The sequence below is a fragment of the Purpureocillium takamizusanense genome, chromosome 2 (genome assembly GCF_022605165.1).
Source record: "Purpureocillium takamizusanense chromosome 2, complete sequence".
NCBI lineage: Eukaryota > Fungi > Ascomycota > Sordariomycetes > Hypocreales > Ophiocordycipitaceae > Purpureocillium > Purpureocillium takamizusanense.
The window spans coordinates 4,594,265-4,611,133 of record NC_063069.1 but is presented as its reverse complement, the minus strand read 5'-3'; the positions used below and the strand labels follow the sequence as shown (position 1 = coordinate 4,611,133).

The window sequence follows — 16,869 nt, the reverse complement described above, 5'->3', positions numbered from 1 at the left end:
GCGGGCCCCGGCCGGCAAAGCAAGCGGGTGACTGACGATGGGTCTATCGGTCGGTCGGTCGGTCGGTCGGTCAGTCAGCTACTTCTCGCCAAGAGAAGCGAGCGGTGATGGATCGATTGACCGGGTGTTGCAACGAGGTCAGCAGATAGGTAATGGCAAGGCGGTGGAGGATTCCCTGGGTGGTGTTGCTGCTGCTCGTGCTCCGACTGGACCCCTCCCCCCCCCTCCCTTCCCAAAACTCATCACAGCCCGCGCAACGTGACGGCTCATGGATAGTAGTCCATAGTCATACTACATGCTCATCAGGCCCGTCGATTGCGCAAAATATGGTTCCTCCGGGGTAGGGCGTCGGCCCAAAGAGGAAGTGGAAAAAGCAATGATGATAAACCAGAATTAAGGCACGATTATGCACCTTGACGGATCGGGGAGGGTTGACAGCCCGCGCGCAGGGCACATACCCCGAAACGATGAGGAAAAAGCAACGTTTTGAAGCCGAACTGGAAGAGCCCGGTTCATGTTCGCCGGCGATCCTCCCCCCTGCCACCCCCCCCTTCTCGGACCACGCGCGTGGGGGGAAGGGGGAAAAAACGACCTTGATTCACAGTCTGCTATTGTCCATCTGCCTGTCTGTCTGTCTGTCTGTCTGTCTGTCTATGTGCCTGCCTGCCTGCGTGTCTGCCCTCGCTTGTTACTCATCCTTACTCATCAACGTCCTCTCGCTTCAACGCTCAGAGACTTCGACTTGAGTCAACTCTCCAAGCAATTGAACATGGATATGAAACGGCTTAGTATCTCAATGTCCAACGGCGCCCCTCCATGTCATCATCAACCCCCTCCCCGGCCGATCAGAGCAAGCCTATACGGAACACGAGACGAAGACGTCACAAGAATCCAAGACGTATACTGTACTCGGGCACGCAAAACCCGCGTCGGACGGACGTACCGTGCCGGCTTTCGCCTCCCGCAGACGGCCCAACGTGAATAGCAGGAGTTGGCCTTCATGTACCTCGACCAATCCGTGCGGTCTAGCAGGCCGACGGATGTCATGAATGAATGCTGGCCGGGTCCCATGTGCGTTGGGACCCTGTCCTATGTCTGGTGTCTGGTGGCGCTGCTGCCCGGCGGCGGGCTCATACATACTTACATACGTACATACATACATAGCTCGACTATGTGCACGCCCCTCCATCTATTTGGCCGTCGAGTCCCATACATACATTCACATACCTCCACGCCTGCATGCATGCATGCATACATGCGTCCATACATACATACGTACGTACATGGCCCCTCTCTCGCTCCAGTCATCCCTTCAATTCAAGTGCGCACGTATGTAGTTGACCTCGCCTCTACTGGTCGTAACTACTAGCTCAACGACGGAGGCCGCCCCTGCTGATGCTCCATCCTCGTGCGCGCCGAATCGTCAGCGTGCGTGCGTGCGTGTAGGCCAACAATGCATGATCGAGGCGATCCCTGGCAAAAGCGACTCACCCAACGCACAGCACATGGCCCATACGTACATGTATTGTTGCTTTGAACGTACGTACGTACACACATGGCGGCGCTCCCACGAAGCTGCTTGCGCGATGTATGTACATGCTTCATACATACATACATACATACATACATACGCACACATACTGTACACGCAGACCATACTACGTACGTACGTACATCATCGATGCGTGCGTGCGTGCGTGCGTGCCTGCCTACACACACACACACACACATGTACATACATACATCCATACAGCAACTCTCAACACGCCACCGCCGCGGCCGCCGCAGATGCACCTGATGGCACCCTCACTCAGCTCCCGCGGTCCCGGCGAGGTGGGACTCTCGGTCACTGGTCGGCGCAACAAGATAACTCGGTACCTTGACGACCACCAACTACATGTAGACCCCTGTCCCCGTGCTGTGCTGTGGGTGGAGCTGCCGGGCTGAGACGCTGGCGGGGGGTCCAGTCGTCGCGCCGGATTACTTGTTCGTGCCATCCTCGCTGTCTCTTGTCTATCTCCGTCTCGCCTCTCACCCTCTCTCTCTCCCTCTTCGTCTCCGTCTCCGTCTCCCCCCTCTCTCTCTCTCTCTCTCACTCTTGCCATCATCTATCGCTCGCGGCCCATGGTTCGAGCAATGTCTCACAAATAGACGCCCGCTCAGGCGCAACACACACACACACACACACCCACACCCATCCACCCACCCGCCCACCTTTTTTCCATCTACGTACTACTTTGTACACCGCACCACCAGACGCAAACAAAGTGCCAGCCCAGCCCTAGAGTGCCTGATATACATGTATGTATGTATGTATGTATGTATATGCAACAAGCATCGCCCGCTGCTGTCCGCGTGGCTTCAAGCTCGTTGCTCAATTCTCCTTTTGGCAAACACGGCGGTTGCATCTTTCCCCTTTGGGGTCTCCGGCCGCCAGACACGGCATTCTTCCCGGTCTCTCTGTACCCTTTGCCTTGATCGGGCGTCGTCCATCCGACCCCAAGTCCCCTCTCAACGTGCTTCCGTCACTTATCGTCGTCGTCGTCCTCGGCATTGTCGTCGTCGTCGTCGTTGCCCACAAGACCAGACCAGGACCAGGACCAGGCACACGGACGACACGCCCCCTCCCTTCTCCCCCACCGCGCCGTCCTCCCTCCGCCGCCGGTCCGCCGCCGAGCTCGCCTTCCGCCCGCCCACCCCCCTCCCTCGGGCTCCGCCTGCTCCTCCTCCTCCTCCTCCTCTGTGCCCTTCTTTTTTATCTGCTCGTCGTCATCCACCCCCTCTTACTCGTGCTTCGTCTCTCGCCTAGCCACTCCCCCCTGGTGCGCACCAGACACGCGCGCAGAAAAGGATGAGTAAGAAGGCCAAGGCATTCCAAGGGGTCCCCTGGTTTCAACGTCGAGTCCATCATGTCGTTGGTCGACACGCGCAGGCGCAACAATTAGACGAAGCCAAGTCAAGCCTAGGCAGGCAACAAGACGCACAACACAGTTGATGAGCGCAGACACTCACCCCCCCCCCTCCTTCCCTTCACTCCTCCTCGCCCTGTCATCCATCCACGCCCCCGGAACGTCTCCGCTGCCGGAATGCGACAACAACTAACACGCGCTCTATTGTGCGTTTCGTACGTACGTACGTACGTCCATACAAGTTCACTCGGCAATCGAACGTCGTCGCATGCTCCACAACCACTACACACCCAACCTTACCTTTTGCCAACCCCCATGTCCTGTCCTATCCTGCCCTGTCTGCTCTGCTCTGCCCTTGTCCACAAGCCCCAGCTGTTGGCGGCCCTATCGCCACGGCGCCGTGCCCCCCCCCCCCCCCGGGGCGCGAGGCAGAGCCGCCCGCCCTCCGAGGCCGAACACCCAAGCGAAGCAGGGCCTCCGTGTGGCCTCCTCGCACTGGGCCACCATCCTACCGGCTGCTGGCAGCACCTTTGCTGCATGCTCATGCCTGCCTTGCTGCCCTGTTTGCTCACGCTTCCTTGCTTTCTCGTCTCGCTACTCGTCCTGCAGGCTTTCCCTTTTGCTTGCCCGTACCGTACCAAGCCATGCGCGCTGCGGCGCGGCGTTTACCCCCCCGGGGGGACTATCGCTGACGTGGAGTTGCGCTTGTGAGGCAGGTCGCTTCTTCCCTCGCTCCCTTCGACTCGACTCGACTCGACTCGACTCGAACTCGCCTCCGTAGGTAGTCGGGCCTGCCGGTTCGGTCCACTCCATGTCCATGTCGGCGTCCCGGGGGCGGCGGCAGCGGCGGCGGGTGGCCCCATGCCATGCCTCCCATGCCATGCCATGCGTGCTGCCATGCCATGCCATGCGCGCTGCCATGCCACGCCTTGCCCATACCATACGTACCTACCTACCCATCCATACCTCGACTCGCCGCGGGTGAGTGAGCACCTCCACCTTCCCCATGTCGGCCTCCTTCGTGCTTCACATGGAGCCGCCCGCCCTCCGTCCGGCCATGTAGTCAGGGTTGCCGGGACAAAAGAGCCCGGCTCAGGGTTGGGCTGGGATTGCACTCCGCCTCCCGAAGAGCTTCGCAAAACTATATAAAGCCGCTTTCCGTCGCGGCTGTGCCACGAGGCAACATGCAGTGAGCACAGATCTGCCAACGGCTTTCCTGTCGTCTCCCATCAACGTCACTCCTCTTACACGTTGTGGTCTTGTTATATCCCAGTCCATCTGTCTGGCCCCCCCCCCCCCCCCCCCCTCCCCTCCCCATCCCCTCCCCCATTCTGCCTCCTTGATCCTCCTGATACTCTTCATCCTTACCCCCATTCCCTTGTTGCTCTCCTAGACATCATGGCCGTCACCGGCCCAGTGTCGAGGAAACCCTCGCCGCGGGACATGGAGCCCTTCACCCGAGGTGAAACAGTCTCTTGTCCCTTCCCGACCCTCACCGCCGCCTTCTACCATCAGGCCACGACAGGCCCTTCCTCCGTAGCAGTTCGCGATCTCTCCACAGGTATTCCCCGCGAGTTGACATATCGTGAGCTTGCGGGACATGCTCAGATTCTCGCCTTGAGGCTTCGTGCCCTCGGCGTGCAACCGCATCAGAGGATACCCCTCGTCGTCAAGAGGGGCCTGGAGATGGTCGTCGGTATCTGGGCGATTCTTTCATGCGGCGCTCAATACGTCCCCCTCGACGGCGGGGTGGTCCCAGACTCGACGATACGGCACGTTGTCGAACAGTCTGAGGGCGAAATCGTCCTCTGTCTCTCAACGACGGAACATCGCATTCGAAACCTTTTCCCGGGCCTCACCCCCGTGCTTGTTGACCAATGCATGGCCGAGTGCCCTACCTTCGCTTCTCCCACAGACCACTGGATCGACCTTGCGACTCCCGACTCAGGCTGCTATGTTATTTACACATCTGGTGCGTCCGACATGGTGTTGGCTCTAGTAGCCCCCCTCTTCCCCTCCCCTCCTCCCGTCCCCTGCTCCGCTCAGCTTGCAACGTCGTACTGACGCCATCACCCATTTCGCATAGGGACTACTGGGAAACCAAAAGGCGTCGACGTCACACACAAAAACGTGGCCAACCTGGTCTGCCTATACCCCGGAGGGCTAGGGATCCGCCCAGGGATGTGTGTTGGGCAAGTTCTCAACATAAGCTTCGACATGGGTAAGCCTACCTCCTTGAGCCTGGATAGGCCATCTTCCCCGCGGCGTCAAAGTCACGATCTCGTTATGCCGTATACGGGTTGGGTCCTTCTTCCTGCAGGCCAGTCTCACGATCGTAGCCTTGCACCAGTTGGACCCTTCTAGGCCCTGCAGCATCAACCTCCCGATCTCGTTCTGCCGGACATGAGTCGGACCCCTGCTAACTGCAACATAGCTGCCTGGGAGATCTTCGCATGTCTGTGCAATGGCGGCACCCTTGTTGTCCGGGGTTCCAAGTGGGAGTCTACAATCCAGGAGGTAGGTTCCAGCCATGGCTCATACTGTTCAACGCCCCTATCTCCGATCCTGTTGTCCGTACCGTGACAAAATTTATGTCACGTCCTGTCCAATCCTATTCCTTTCATGTACTGTGCTGCATGATACATAACGCTAGGCGCAGCCTGCTGACCTCTCCTGATGCACTCCTTGCAGCTCGATGTCCTCATCTGCACGCCCACCATACTATCTAAATACCACCCAGCCACATACCCGAACATCAAGGTCGTCGCCACGGCAGGCGAGCCTACCTCGCAAGACCTCGCCGACCTCTGGGCCGCGCATGCCACCTACTGGAACTGCTGTGGCCCTACGGAGACGACCATCGTTAACACCATGTCCAAACATATCCCTGGCGAGCCGATCTCCATCGGTCGCCCCACACCCAATAACACCGTTTACATCCTCGACGACAAGAGCGAACCGGTACCTGTAGGCGTTTCTGGCGTCATGTGGGCTGGAGGCCACGGAGTCACTCGTGGCTACGTGGGGCTCGAATCCAAGACAAAGGAGGCCTACATTCCTGATAAATTTGCTGGCGATGGGTAAGTGCTTGATAGATCCAGAAGCTCCAGCTGTGCGGGACCGAGCTAACAGAGGGTATGTCTCACCAGATCGCACATGTACTGTACCGGGGATCTGGGCCAGTGGAGACACGACGGGAACATTGACATTCTAGGGCGCTGTGACGATCAGGTCAAGGTCAAGGTGAGTCGAGTTGCCCTAGTGACTGACGCCTCGCCTCGCCCAAACCCCTGTCCCCTTGGCCCGGCGATGGCTTCGTGTCATATCTACGAACACCATCTCACATCTTTTTGAATCAGGGATTCCGGGTGGAACTCGACGGTGTCTCGTCGTCGCTGGCATCCGCGCCTGGCGTCACTCGCGCCACGGTGCTCCTGATCGACGGAGAAATTCACGGCTTCATCGTCCCGTCAAAACAAGACATTGAATCTATCCTCGACTACACTCGCAAGCTGCAGCCCTACTACGCCATCCCCAGTAGGGTCCACCAGCTTGACGAATTCCCAACCACCACCAACGGCAAGATTGACAAGCAGGCTCTTCGAGCACTGGCTCTACAGGCCGAGCTCAGCGAGAAGCGGCCCACGTCCCCCGAGAAGCCGGTCAGCGACTGCGGAACATTGGTGGAGACGCGCTCCATCTCTTCGACGTCGACCCTCACGGCCGAGTCGGAGAAGCTCGACCTCTCCAAGGACATCCCCGACAAGGACATTCCGCAGCCCTTCCGTGGCCTGCGACACAGGATCCTCATTGTCTACCGCACCCTGTTCAGCTTCATCGGCATCGTCAACATCGGCGCGCTTGTTGCCCTGCTTCTTCTCCACGCGGGTCCGGAATGGCTCGGCACGCTCACGGCCGCCAACCTCGTCACGGCGGTGCTCGTCCGCCAGGACATCGTCATCAATATTCTCTACACCATTTTCTGCTCCGTGCCCAAGGCGGCGCCCTTGGCGATCCGTCGCCGATGCGCCAAAATCTACCACCTGGGAGGTATTCACTCGGGCGCAGGCGTGTGCGCTACTACTTGGCTACTGGCATCGACCGTCCGCTCGACTGTGGCATACGCGCAAAACAACACGACAGACTCGCCTGCGTCCATCTTTGTCTCCTGGGTGTTGACACTTCTCTGCTGCGCCATCGTGGGCTTCGCATACCCGACCTTCCGCAAGAAGTACCACAACAGCTTTGAGCGCCTCCACCGTTTCCTCGGCTGGACCGCTCTGGCTCTGTTTTGGATTCGCACCGTCTTGTCTGTCTACGATGCCACCCCTGTCGGCGAGGATCTCGGGCTTGCGCTCATCCGAAGCCCCAGTTTCTGGATGCTTGGAGTCGCAACCTGCAGCATCGCCTCGTCGTGGTTCTGGCTTCGCAAGGTCCCCGTGGACGCCATTCCGCTGTCGGATCACGCCATCATGCTCAACTTTGGCTACACCTTCCCGGTCAACGGCAGCTTCACGCGAATCTCGAGGCGACCTCTCCTGGAGTGGCACTCCTTCGCGACTATTCCGCAGCCCGAGCCGAATGAGCTCACGAGCCAAAAGGGATACTCTCTGGTCGTGTCCAACGCGGGCGATTGGACCAAGTCGTGCATTCGCAACCCGCCGACGAAGCTCTGGGTACGCGGCGTGCCCACCTGCGGTGTCATGCGCATTGCAACTCTGTTCAACCGCATCGTTGTCATTGCCACCGGCTCTGGCATCGGGCCTCTTCTTGGCCACATCAGCCAGCCTAGCTGCCCCACGCAACTCATCTGGTCAACACCGAATCCTGAGAAGACGTTTGGCAAGGCTGTGCTTAGCACCATCTACAAGACAATCCCCAATGCGGTGATCCACGACACAAAGGTCAAGGGCCGGCCCGACCTTGTCAAGATGGGGTACAATCTCGTGAGAGAATTCGGTGCCGAAGCCGTCGTCATCATTGCAAATGAGAAAATCACCAAAAAGGTCGTGTACGGTCTGGAGACGCGGGGCGTTCCCGCGTATGGGGCTATCTGGGATAGCTGAAGCACATACTTTCTGTCACATATTGCGCTTTTTGGCTGGGACGAGTGGTGTGTGAGTGTGCATCTGGGACAGCATTGTGCTTGAAAACGTCATCATCGGGCGCGGGGGGAGCATACTGGTTTTCTTTTATTATGGTTTGGGTGCATCTATGTGGCCGCGATGGGGGCATTCATTCATGTACTTTCAATGGCGGCGGCACGGACAAGGCTCGCTCAAGCCGCTCTACAGACTGGCAGGCAATGATTGTATATACAGAGCCGCTAGTAGGCAGCCATTTGACAATTCGAGCATTTGGTCTTTGGACCCCCCCGAGGGGGCGACAGCAAATTGAAGCATGACGGCGCCCGCAGGCCCGGGCCCCTTCCGAATCGGGATGCGGACCGATCCGCGATGCCCCACAGTTTCCGCCGAGTCCGAGTGGGGCCGATGCTCCGGCGACGGGCGAGTACAAGGTCGACACAGGGAGCTGACCACCATTCCTGCGCTGGCAACAGGGGTGGCAAGGGGGGGGGAAGGGTTGCTCCGGTCTCGTGACGGAGGTGCAGGGCTCACGGCCACCTTCCGAGACGCCGTCTTCCGATATCTTGATGCGTGCCGCATTGGTCTTCCCCGCCGCCACTCTCGTCATGACCGGCGCGCCATCATCCCTGTCGGCCGGTGTAGCAGTCGCCACCGTCGACGAGCATCGTCGGGTATTTTTTTCTACGCTCTCCCTTGCCCTCCCCTCGTCTCCCCGACGACACCAATCCGGTACCCGCCGGCTCTGTACTGGGTGAGCAGTCACTTTCCATCTGCATGACGGCTCGGCGAGGTGGATGCACATTGGAATTTCGTGTTACGCGGCGGCCCAGTGGCCGAAACACGAGCAACACACCGAGCAGAAATCGATGGGCCCCGAGGGGGCAGGGGGGGCGTGGTTGGCGTGGCATCGTTGTCGTTTCGCACGGCCTGCCTGCCTTGACCGACCGACGGCTTGACCCTCCCGCATCAACCCTCGATTTTCCCCAGGAAGGCGCCTACAATATCGACAGAGTGCTGCGGAATGTGACGGGATTTCGACGTTGCAGCTGCCCCAGCCCAGCACACCTCGGTGGGGGCCTGGAGGCTGGGGCAATGTCTGAGATGGGGGTCGGTGGATAGCCATGGGGTGGTGTCAGACGTCCGTCCAATCCAATTGGATCGAAACCATCGAGAACCCAGGTGAATGATAAAGGTGGTTGCCCGAGGGCATACATGAAGCAATATAACGGGCGACTATTGAGTAGCTGTGAAGACGATGGTGGCATGCGGGTTGTGCATTGACAGGGTCCCACAAAGACGAAACCGTAGCATACGGCACGTATTCGGTACCCGACTTGTGGCAAACACGAGGTGTATGTATGCGGAGGCTGATGCTTGTTCTCGTACATACATACATATTCTGTACATACATTACTGACGCGAATCCAAAATCGTGCACACCGTCCTGCCGCGACGTGCGACGGCTACCTACTGCAGGTACTCTTCGCACACCGTACGGAGCTCCATCACCTGACGACGTTTGCCTGGTTCAAGTATGGCGTGACGGGGACCCCTCTGCTGCATGGGCTCTGACAAAGTGTGCGGCTCGTCCCGCACGCGCTCCACGCCGCCGCAGCCGCCGCCCCCCCCCCTTCCCCCGTGCCACAACATCCACACCATGCTCACGCCGGTGCTGCATGCAGGCGGCACGCGGGAAGCCCTGTCGGCAGTTTTCAGTGCCATTGGTCTCTGCCGTCCATGGGGCAAGCTGCAAGTATGCTCCAAGCATTACATGTACCACCAGGTGGAGCGCCATGCTGCTGCTGCTGCTGATGCTGCTGCGAGGACCCCCCTCCCCCCTGGTCACGAACATGAATGAATGTACTCCGTACGGAGTAGGGGTCATGTCGTTGACCTTCTCCAAAGCAGCATCACGTGGGTCGTCGGGGTCCAAGTTCCGTGCCGTCACACGTGTCGGCACGGCTCAAGCAGGTTATAAGGCCAATGATCGTTGATGTTTATGTCCCGTGGCCTTCCTTTGAGACCGGACTCGGGATATAGATACCGTCAACCGATGGCCGGACCAATCGCTATTACAAGTGCTCGGCGACCTGATGAAGACTCCGGCCTCGGAGGTTCCTGGGTCCGCCGAACTTATCCAACGCCGGTCCGTCCATGCCGTTTGCCAAGTGTGAGCGCACAAATGAATGTTCAACGCTCAAAGGCAGACCAGAGGCGTGTCGCGAGGACTCGATGAACGGCCGATGTCGGGTCCTGACGGTCGATCACAGATATCCCCCGTCGGATCGCCACCATGCAAGCTTCTCACCGATGCCATGGCGGAAACTGTGCCGACTCAGACGTCGGAGGTGCAAAGTTCCGCGCATACCGCAATTGTGCGCGACTCAAGATCGAGTGCCGATGGCGCGAATCCGCAAATGGGAACGTATGCTGCATGTCTGCGCTTTGTTTCGCCCCGGTCTGTTATCGAGCGTCGTCCTTAGACAGTCAGGCTACTGTGGCATCTGGGCTGTAGTTGGAGCGTGGCATGGGCTCCAGCTGCCGCCCGGAAGCGGGAAGGGAAGATCTGACACATGAGCGAGGTTCAAAAGCAGTCTGCGGAGCTTCGCTAACAACCGGTACATGTAGCTGCGTAGCTTAACTCGAAGAGAACATGAACTCGATGGCGTCGTGTCTCTTCTTAGCGCGCATACATGAGCACCTACGAACACACAGCATGTCGCCCACGCCGCCTGAAACATCAAAAGGTTCTAAAAAGGACCAAAACAGGCCGCACGTCCAAGCAAATACGGTACAAAACCAACACAGCACCGGGGATGAGAGGTTCAGGAATTGTCTGTAATGTACGGACTATTTCGAACTTACTTCTCGCTCATAGGCGAACAAATGACACAATCTTCAACATGCAGCCAACTAAACTGATACTAGAGTTCCCATTTCTTATTATCTCACCAATTATGGATAATCATTGTATAAATTCCAAGTTCCAATTACTGGTTTAGGTTGCCATTCAATTGGGGGCACATCATAGCTGAAACGTTTCGAAGCTGACTCGAACAAGGAGCGACTATCATCACTACGCTACGTGTCTGCGGACGTGTCCAATTATTTGTTGTTATCTATCTCACTAATTATCGAGCCAAATCTGGACAGGTCCCCCGACACGACTCAACTGGTGTCACGCCAAAGCCGCTGCTCAGCGAAACCTGTACAGATCTCAACAAAGCATCGCCTTACCGCCCCAGTGGTCCGCACGCCTGCTGAGAATCGGGCTCTTCTTGGCTTTTAACCTTTTCCGTGTAAGAGAAAGCGCTTATTAAGAATAGTTCCAGGGTCAATCTCTACGCAGCGGGTACATGTATCTTTTGTTCTGCCATGGCGCTCAGGTGCACTTATCCTAGAGCCAGTATCTAGGCCAGTGCTGCGATTCTGCCCCGATGCTCAGGGGTCTGGTACAAACACCATAGGTACGCTATGACTTAGATACGAGCTTGGAGCATAATCGGTGGAAGTTCATGACTTGATGTATATAACTTGGGCAACTATGGAACCTTGACCTATCATATATGTACCTAGGGCAGCTTCATTACAGCCAAAGTCGCCGGGCCTCGCAAGACCACAAGCGGGGGCGCAAAAAAGTCGTTTCATGGCTGTACAATCTATTTCTTTTGAAAAACGTAGCGTAGAGTATCACAACAATACTCTGCTGAAGCTCCGTACCCGTGCCGCGCCCACGTCAGGCCACGTCACGACGGCTGTTGTAAGGTAGGCGGTACCATAGATTGTGAAGCTTGACTCATTTTTCTTCGTACTAATGAACGTGTACAATCTGATTTCAACAGTAGCCTGATCTTCTCTCTCGTCTTTGGCCAGGATAATCGTAGTAGTGATGGGAGAATGAAGGTGCCGTCCGATTCGGACAATACGTCTGCCGTTCAATTGGCAAACATTCTGTCCGAGGAAAGGAAAACGCTTCGTGTTTCTCTCATGCGAAGAAAGTTTGAGAAATTCGAGGTAATGTGACGGCAGTGAACTCGCTCCGAAACTGAAGACTCTCCGATCTGAGGATACCCGATATCGCGATGATGGTGTTCATTGATATCGAAATACGGCGCTGGCTTTCGCGAGTCCACCGTTCCCGTAGATTGTCCCGGAGATGGTGGCCATTGCGTTAGTTGGACTTGGGACGCTCGCCGATGCCAAACTCGGACTCCCCAAACTTGGGATCGCCTCGACGGTCGTGACGGACACCTTCGCCAAACAGCGAATCGCCAAACTTCGGCTCATCTCGACGATCGTGACGGACACCCTCCCCAAATAGGGAGTCTCCAAACTTGGGCTCGCCTCGACGGTCGTGGCGGACACCCTCCCCGAACAGGGAATCTCCGAACTTCGGCTCGCCTCGACGGTCGTGGCGGACACCCTCGCCAAACAACGAGTCTCCGAACTTGGGTTCACCACGGCGCTCGTTCTCTGCGGTGACGTCCCTAGCAATCACCGGCTGACCGAGCTTTCCGTCCTTCAAGTCATCGGTGTCTCCGCGAGAGTTGATGTCGGCGTGGTCGACATCCCGGTCGAAGTGTCTACCAATCGAGTAGCCGAGACCCAGCGGGTCGCCGATGTTGGGGTCCTTCGGTGCTGGCAGCGCCGTAGCCAGAGTGGCCATAGTGCACAGGGCAAAGGTGAGCTTCATGATGTCGTGGCCTGAGGGCTGGATGTTCTTGAAGTCGTAGAAAGTAAGACTTGAGATGGTTCAATGTGTGCTGAATGATCGATGCAGATATCTCAGCGAAAGACAATCGCAAAACGCGGTGGGCCGCATCCTTTATAGGAAATTCTCTGGCATCTGAATGCAAAATCGTCTGGCGACGGCTGTCAATCGCCTGTGACATATGCGGGCATTGATCAGACGTGCAGAGACCAACCCAAGGCCCGTTCTCACCAACAACTGACTCATTCAACGGTTGACACTGCGTCTGAGACGCAGGCGATGCACAGGGAACGCCTCATGGCGCTTGACTGGAAGAGAACAAAAAAATTCGAGGGCGACTATTGCAGGTAGATACACAGCTCTCTACGTCATGATCGTCAAAGGAACTCCCCCAGACGCTCAACGTGTCTGCCGCACGAAGTCGATTGAGATCTGATCTCATAGCCCTGATGTCACCGTACGTCAGGAATTTGCCTCGTCGTTGCGCAACTCGCAAGGCGGTTGTCAGTGTTCGCGCGTTCGGGGTCTGGCCCTCAAGCCTCCAACTGCACCGTGCGGTGTCTGAGGCGCGATGCTTTCTGCGCCCTGGCCAACACGATCGGACGTGCCACATGAAACATGGCCGCAATCTGGCTTGACTGCCTGCCTCGGATATGCCGGTGGAGCTGCGAGGCAGAAAAGCGCTTGAACCATAATATGGGCGTTGCGGTTGGTCATTGCAATGAACGTCTGATAAATATTATCTACTATATTCGCTATGCCATCACATACATACAGGTCTAGTTTCGTGTATGCTCGTAACCTGATCGCCAACAGAATTTTCACGATTGCATATTATATGCGTTGACGTGTCGTTGCCTGCCCTTCCCGAGACTCTGCGGCGGACGCCCAGACCCAGCTCTTGCGTCAATGCGAGCGACTTGAGAAGAAGAAAAAAAATTACTGCCCACAAGTCGCGTCATACAGCTTCGTCACCTTGCACTGAGGGAAAAGAGGGCTGAGTTCAGAGTAAAAGTCCTTGGCGGGGACCTTGCCGAGCGTGCAGACGGGCGTGCCGGGACCGCCGAAGGAGTAGGCCTTGCAGCTGGGCACGGCCAGGCAGCGGGCCTTGCAATCGGCGAGCGTCTTGTACTGGAGACTGGCCTCGATGATGGACGTGATCTTGCCGCACCCGACGACGCCGCAGCGGCGGGTAACGACGGAGGTGGCCGTGGCGGCAACGTTGGTGGTGCTGGTCGAGGTCTCGGTGATGGTCGTGGTGGGCGTCTCGGCCGTCACCTGATGAGCGGTGGGTCAGCTTTCTGATGGGGGTTCGATCGGCTTGCACACGTGCGGAGAAGAGAGCTTACCGTGTTGGTGAGAGTCTGAGTCGACGTGGTGAGGGTAACGGTCTGGTGGATCGCAGGCGAAGGCGCCGAGATGAAGCAGGAGCAGGCACTGCTCACACGCTCAACAGGATAGCTGGCGGATAGCCACGGCGGGTAGGCGCCCTGGCCACGCTTGTAGGGGCCGGCCGGGGGGATCGTGGTGTAAACCGTGATGGTGTCTGTGCCCGTCGTAACAGTAGCGGGCCTTTTTCAGTTTTGTCAGACACATTCAGCTTTTCATGTTGCGTGAAGGGTTTTCGCGAGACCTGGTTGGACTTACACGACAGCGTGATCCGTAATGGTGGCAGCCTCGGGGGTAACGGTGGCTGTGTCGTAGCCCGTGGCGACGGCGTACGCCGTGTCCGTGACCGTCGACTGAATCCAGGTCGAGCAGAAGGCACTGGCGCTGACGCTGTAGCGCGCGTCGCGCAAGTTGCGGAGGGCGTTGTCGGCGTTGCAAACCTGGCCCTGAGGAGTGGTGCGACCAAAGATGCCGTTCTTGACCGAACGCTCGGACAGAGTGTTGGTGTTCTCGTCGTAGTAAGGCTCCGACTCGGCGGGGAGGGCAGCGGCAGCGGCGCTGACCGCGAAGAGGGCGAGACTCTTGACTTGCATTTTGGATGATGAGGTTGATAAATCGACTCTTGGGGGGGGGGGGGGAGGCAGCTGAAGTCTTGAGGGTAGGTCTCGGTGTTTAGGAAACTTGACTCTTGCGGGATGATTGTCTGGTTCGATCTTTGGCCATTGGGGATATTCCCATCCTTCTTATACAGACTCGGTCGGCCGAGCTGAATCTCCCATGATTTAACCTACGATGCTTTGAGTTGTCTGCACTAATCTTCACTTGCATGGGGCTCGGTTGCGGCTGGAAGTCCCACGAAGCTATCGTGGTGACGAGCGAGCCCTGCCCTACGCGCCCTGCCAACACAGCAAGTTGAGCACTGCCGTGTCAAGGTGCAATACTGATTTTGTTTGATGGTTCGCGCGCGATCGCACCGCCAGTCTGGCACCGAGCGTGGTAAGAGTGGAGGCCCCAAATGGGGCAATATATTGATTGTGGCTGCTCTAGGTTGACCGACGAATCTCGTTTTGGGTGTGCCCGGCAGGGCTGGCGTGCGCTCAGGAAAGCTGAAGCCTTTAGCCCAGGCAACTATTGCTGGAGGGGTGGTCACATCTGCCCTACCGCAGCCTCCCCGTCGGCGTGGATGAGGTGGCATACGGCAAGGCCTCCAATTGGCCTCACAATTCAGAGTCGAGACTCAAGAGGTTTCCTTTTCAGGAAAGGGGACCTTGATGCCCCTGGACGCCCAGGGGCGCCTAGAGCGGGATGGGCTGGGCCTCAGCCGCAACTCAGTTGTTACGCTTGTTTGGGCTGACGAATGTCTGGTCTGGTGCCTGCCTGCGCCAAACCAAGTATGTAATGACAATGGGTGGCTGAGGACAATGTGCTCAGCGACTTTGGGCGTCTGACTGAAGATTGCTTGACTTCGGGGTTTGGCAACAATCTCCTCGTTGGTGTGCATGTCTGGTTGTAGAGTTGCTGCAAAGGACAAGGTTTCCGAGTTGCTCTTGAGTCTTGACCCTAACCATTGAGGGACGGGCCCTTTTCACCGCTGGGGCCAACACACGAAACGAGAGCAAAGGCCCAGAGCTCGCCGTCCTGGCTCGACAACGCCATGTTGTTCTATGTTCCCAAGTAGCACCTCACAGCCAAAGCCAAATAATGGCCAAGTCCCCGGAACCATCTTTCCTTCCGGCGTCTCCGACGACCCGCAGATATCCGATGCGGTCTACAGCCCCGAGCGTGCGACCCGTTATCCGTTGAGCAATTCAGCGCCCGCATCCCTCCGAGCACAGTGCTCAACTCCGCTTTGCCCAACGTACATGCGTGCTTTTGTTTGTTTGGTACGACCACCAATACTTGGGTCATGGTGCCGCGCCGGCTCTCTGCCCAGCCAGCCAGTTTCCGTGTGAGTGGTTCTCAACACCAGGCAGTGTGCGATTGATCGCAGGAGCCCTTTCCTTGCCCCTGCGAGTGAAGGCCTCAATCGATAGCGCCCACGTTGGTACCGCATGGCTTGTGCGCTGTGCTGCCGCGTCACCGCGCGGACCCCGACCCAACAAGAAATCGCTTAGAGCCATCGAAAAACTGCTTGTGTGTCGTTGCATATTCTCTCTGTAAACAGCTTCGTGCCATTATAAACTGAGCCGAAAACGGCATCGGCTCGGGGGAGCTGAGCGACGAGCCGGAGGACCCGATGCTGATGACGAGGCCCTGGAGCGGCGCTCGGAGCACGATGCATGATGGCGATTTTTGCCTAAGTTGCGAACCAACGAAACACCGACAGGTCTGGACTGTTGTGGTGGTCAGCTCGACAGGCCGGCGTACACCGAACATCGCTCTCGTACGATGAGGCTAGCCGGCGATGTTCTGGTACCTGTAAGCCAAGGCAATATGACCGAGTGCCCTCGTACTTGCAGCGAATGACAGATGCAAGTTCATGGCAAGTCTTCTGTCAGGCAGCCTCAGACTCGCCGTGTATGCCGGAACAGTCCTGGTATACTGTACGTAGCGGTCAATTAGGTTGAGCAGCAACATCCGATGGCTTGCCTTCAGGCCCATCAACTTGCGAGATCGTGGGGAGAGTCCTAGTTAGCTGGCTCACTTGACACGCGTGCGTTGAGGACGAGAGATGCTTCCCCTTCTTTAGCCGGGCCTCCCATTACACGTGTCAAGCCCTCCTGTACTGTACAGACGACAAACTCATGGGTTTGTGCTTCAAGATCAATACTAG

The 16,869-nt window shown here is 57.4% G+C and overlaps 3 protein-coding genes across 5 annotated transcripts; 1 reads left to right on the top strand and 2 right to left on the bottom strand.

Moving 5' to 3' along the window:
- Positions 1-3,168: 3,168 nt before the first annotated feature.
- JDV02_003184 (uncharacterized protein) lies at positions 3,169-9,460 on the top strand. Of its 3 annotated transcripts, XM_047984288.1 has the most exons (6): positions 3,169-4,881; positions 4,996-5,130; positions 5,344-5,426; positions 5,601-5,989; positions 6,059-6,152; positions 6,269-9,460. In XM_047984288.1, the coding sequence occupies exons 1-6, from the start codon at positions 4,308-4,310 to the stop codon at positions 7,973-7,975; spliced, it is 2,982 nt and encodes a 993-aa protein (XP_047840262.1). In that variant the 5' UTR covers positions 3,169-4,307; the 3' UTR covers positions 7,976-9,460. The 3 variants fall into 3 exon arrangements, with proteins under 3 accessions (XP_047840262.1, XP_047840261.1, XP_047840260.1); XM_047984287.1 differs by having other exon boundaries at positions 4,220-4,881; positions 5,344-5,989; XM_047984286.1 differs by having other exon boundaries at positions 4,220-4,881; positions 4,996-5,426.
- Positions 9,461-12,167: 2,707 nt separating this feature from the next.
- JDV02_003183 (uncharacterized protein) lies at positions 12,168-12,689 on the bottom strand (the record flags this gene model as incomplete). The annotated part of the gene is made up of 1 exon (XM_047984285.1): positions 12,168-12,689. One exon carries the CDS (start codon positions 12,687-12,689, stop codon positions 12,168-12,170), a length of 522 nt encoding a protein of 173 aa, XP_047840259.1.
- A 747-nt stretch (positions 12,690-13,436) lies between these two features.
- On the bottom strand, positions 13,437-14,689 carry JDV02_003182 (uncharacterized protein; the record flags this gene model as incomplete). The annotated part of the gene is made up of 3 exons (XM_047984284.1): positions 13,437-13,985; positions 14,057-14,279; positions 14,355-14,689. 3 exons carry the CDS (start codon positions 14,687-14,689, stop codon positions 13,647-13,649), a joined length of 897 nt encoding a protein of 298 aa, XP_047840258.1. The 3' UTR covers positions 13,437-13,646.
- Positions 14,690-16,869: the final 2,180 nt, after the last annotated feature.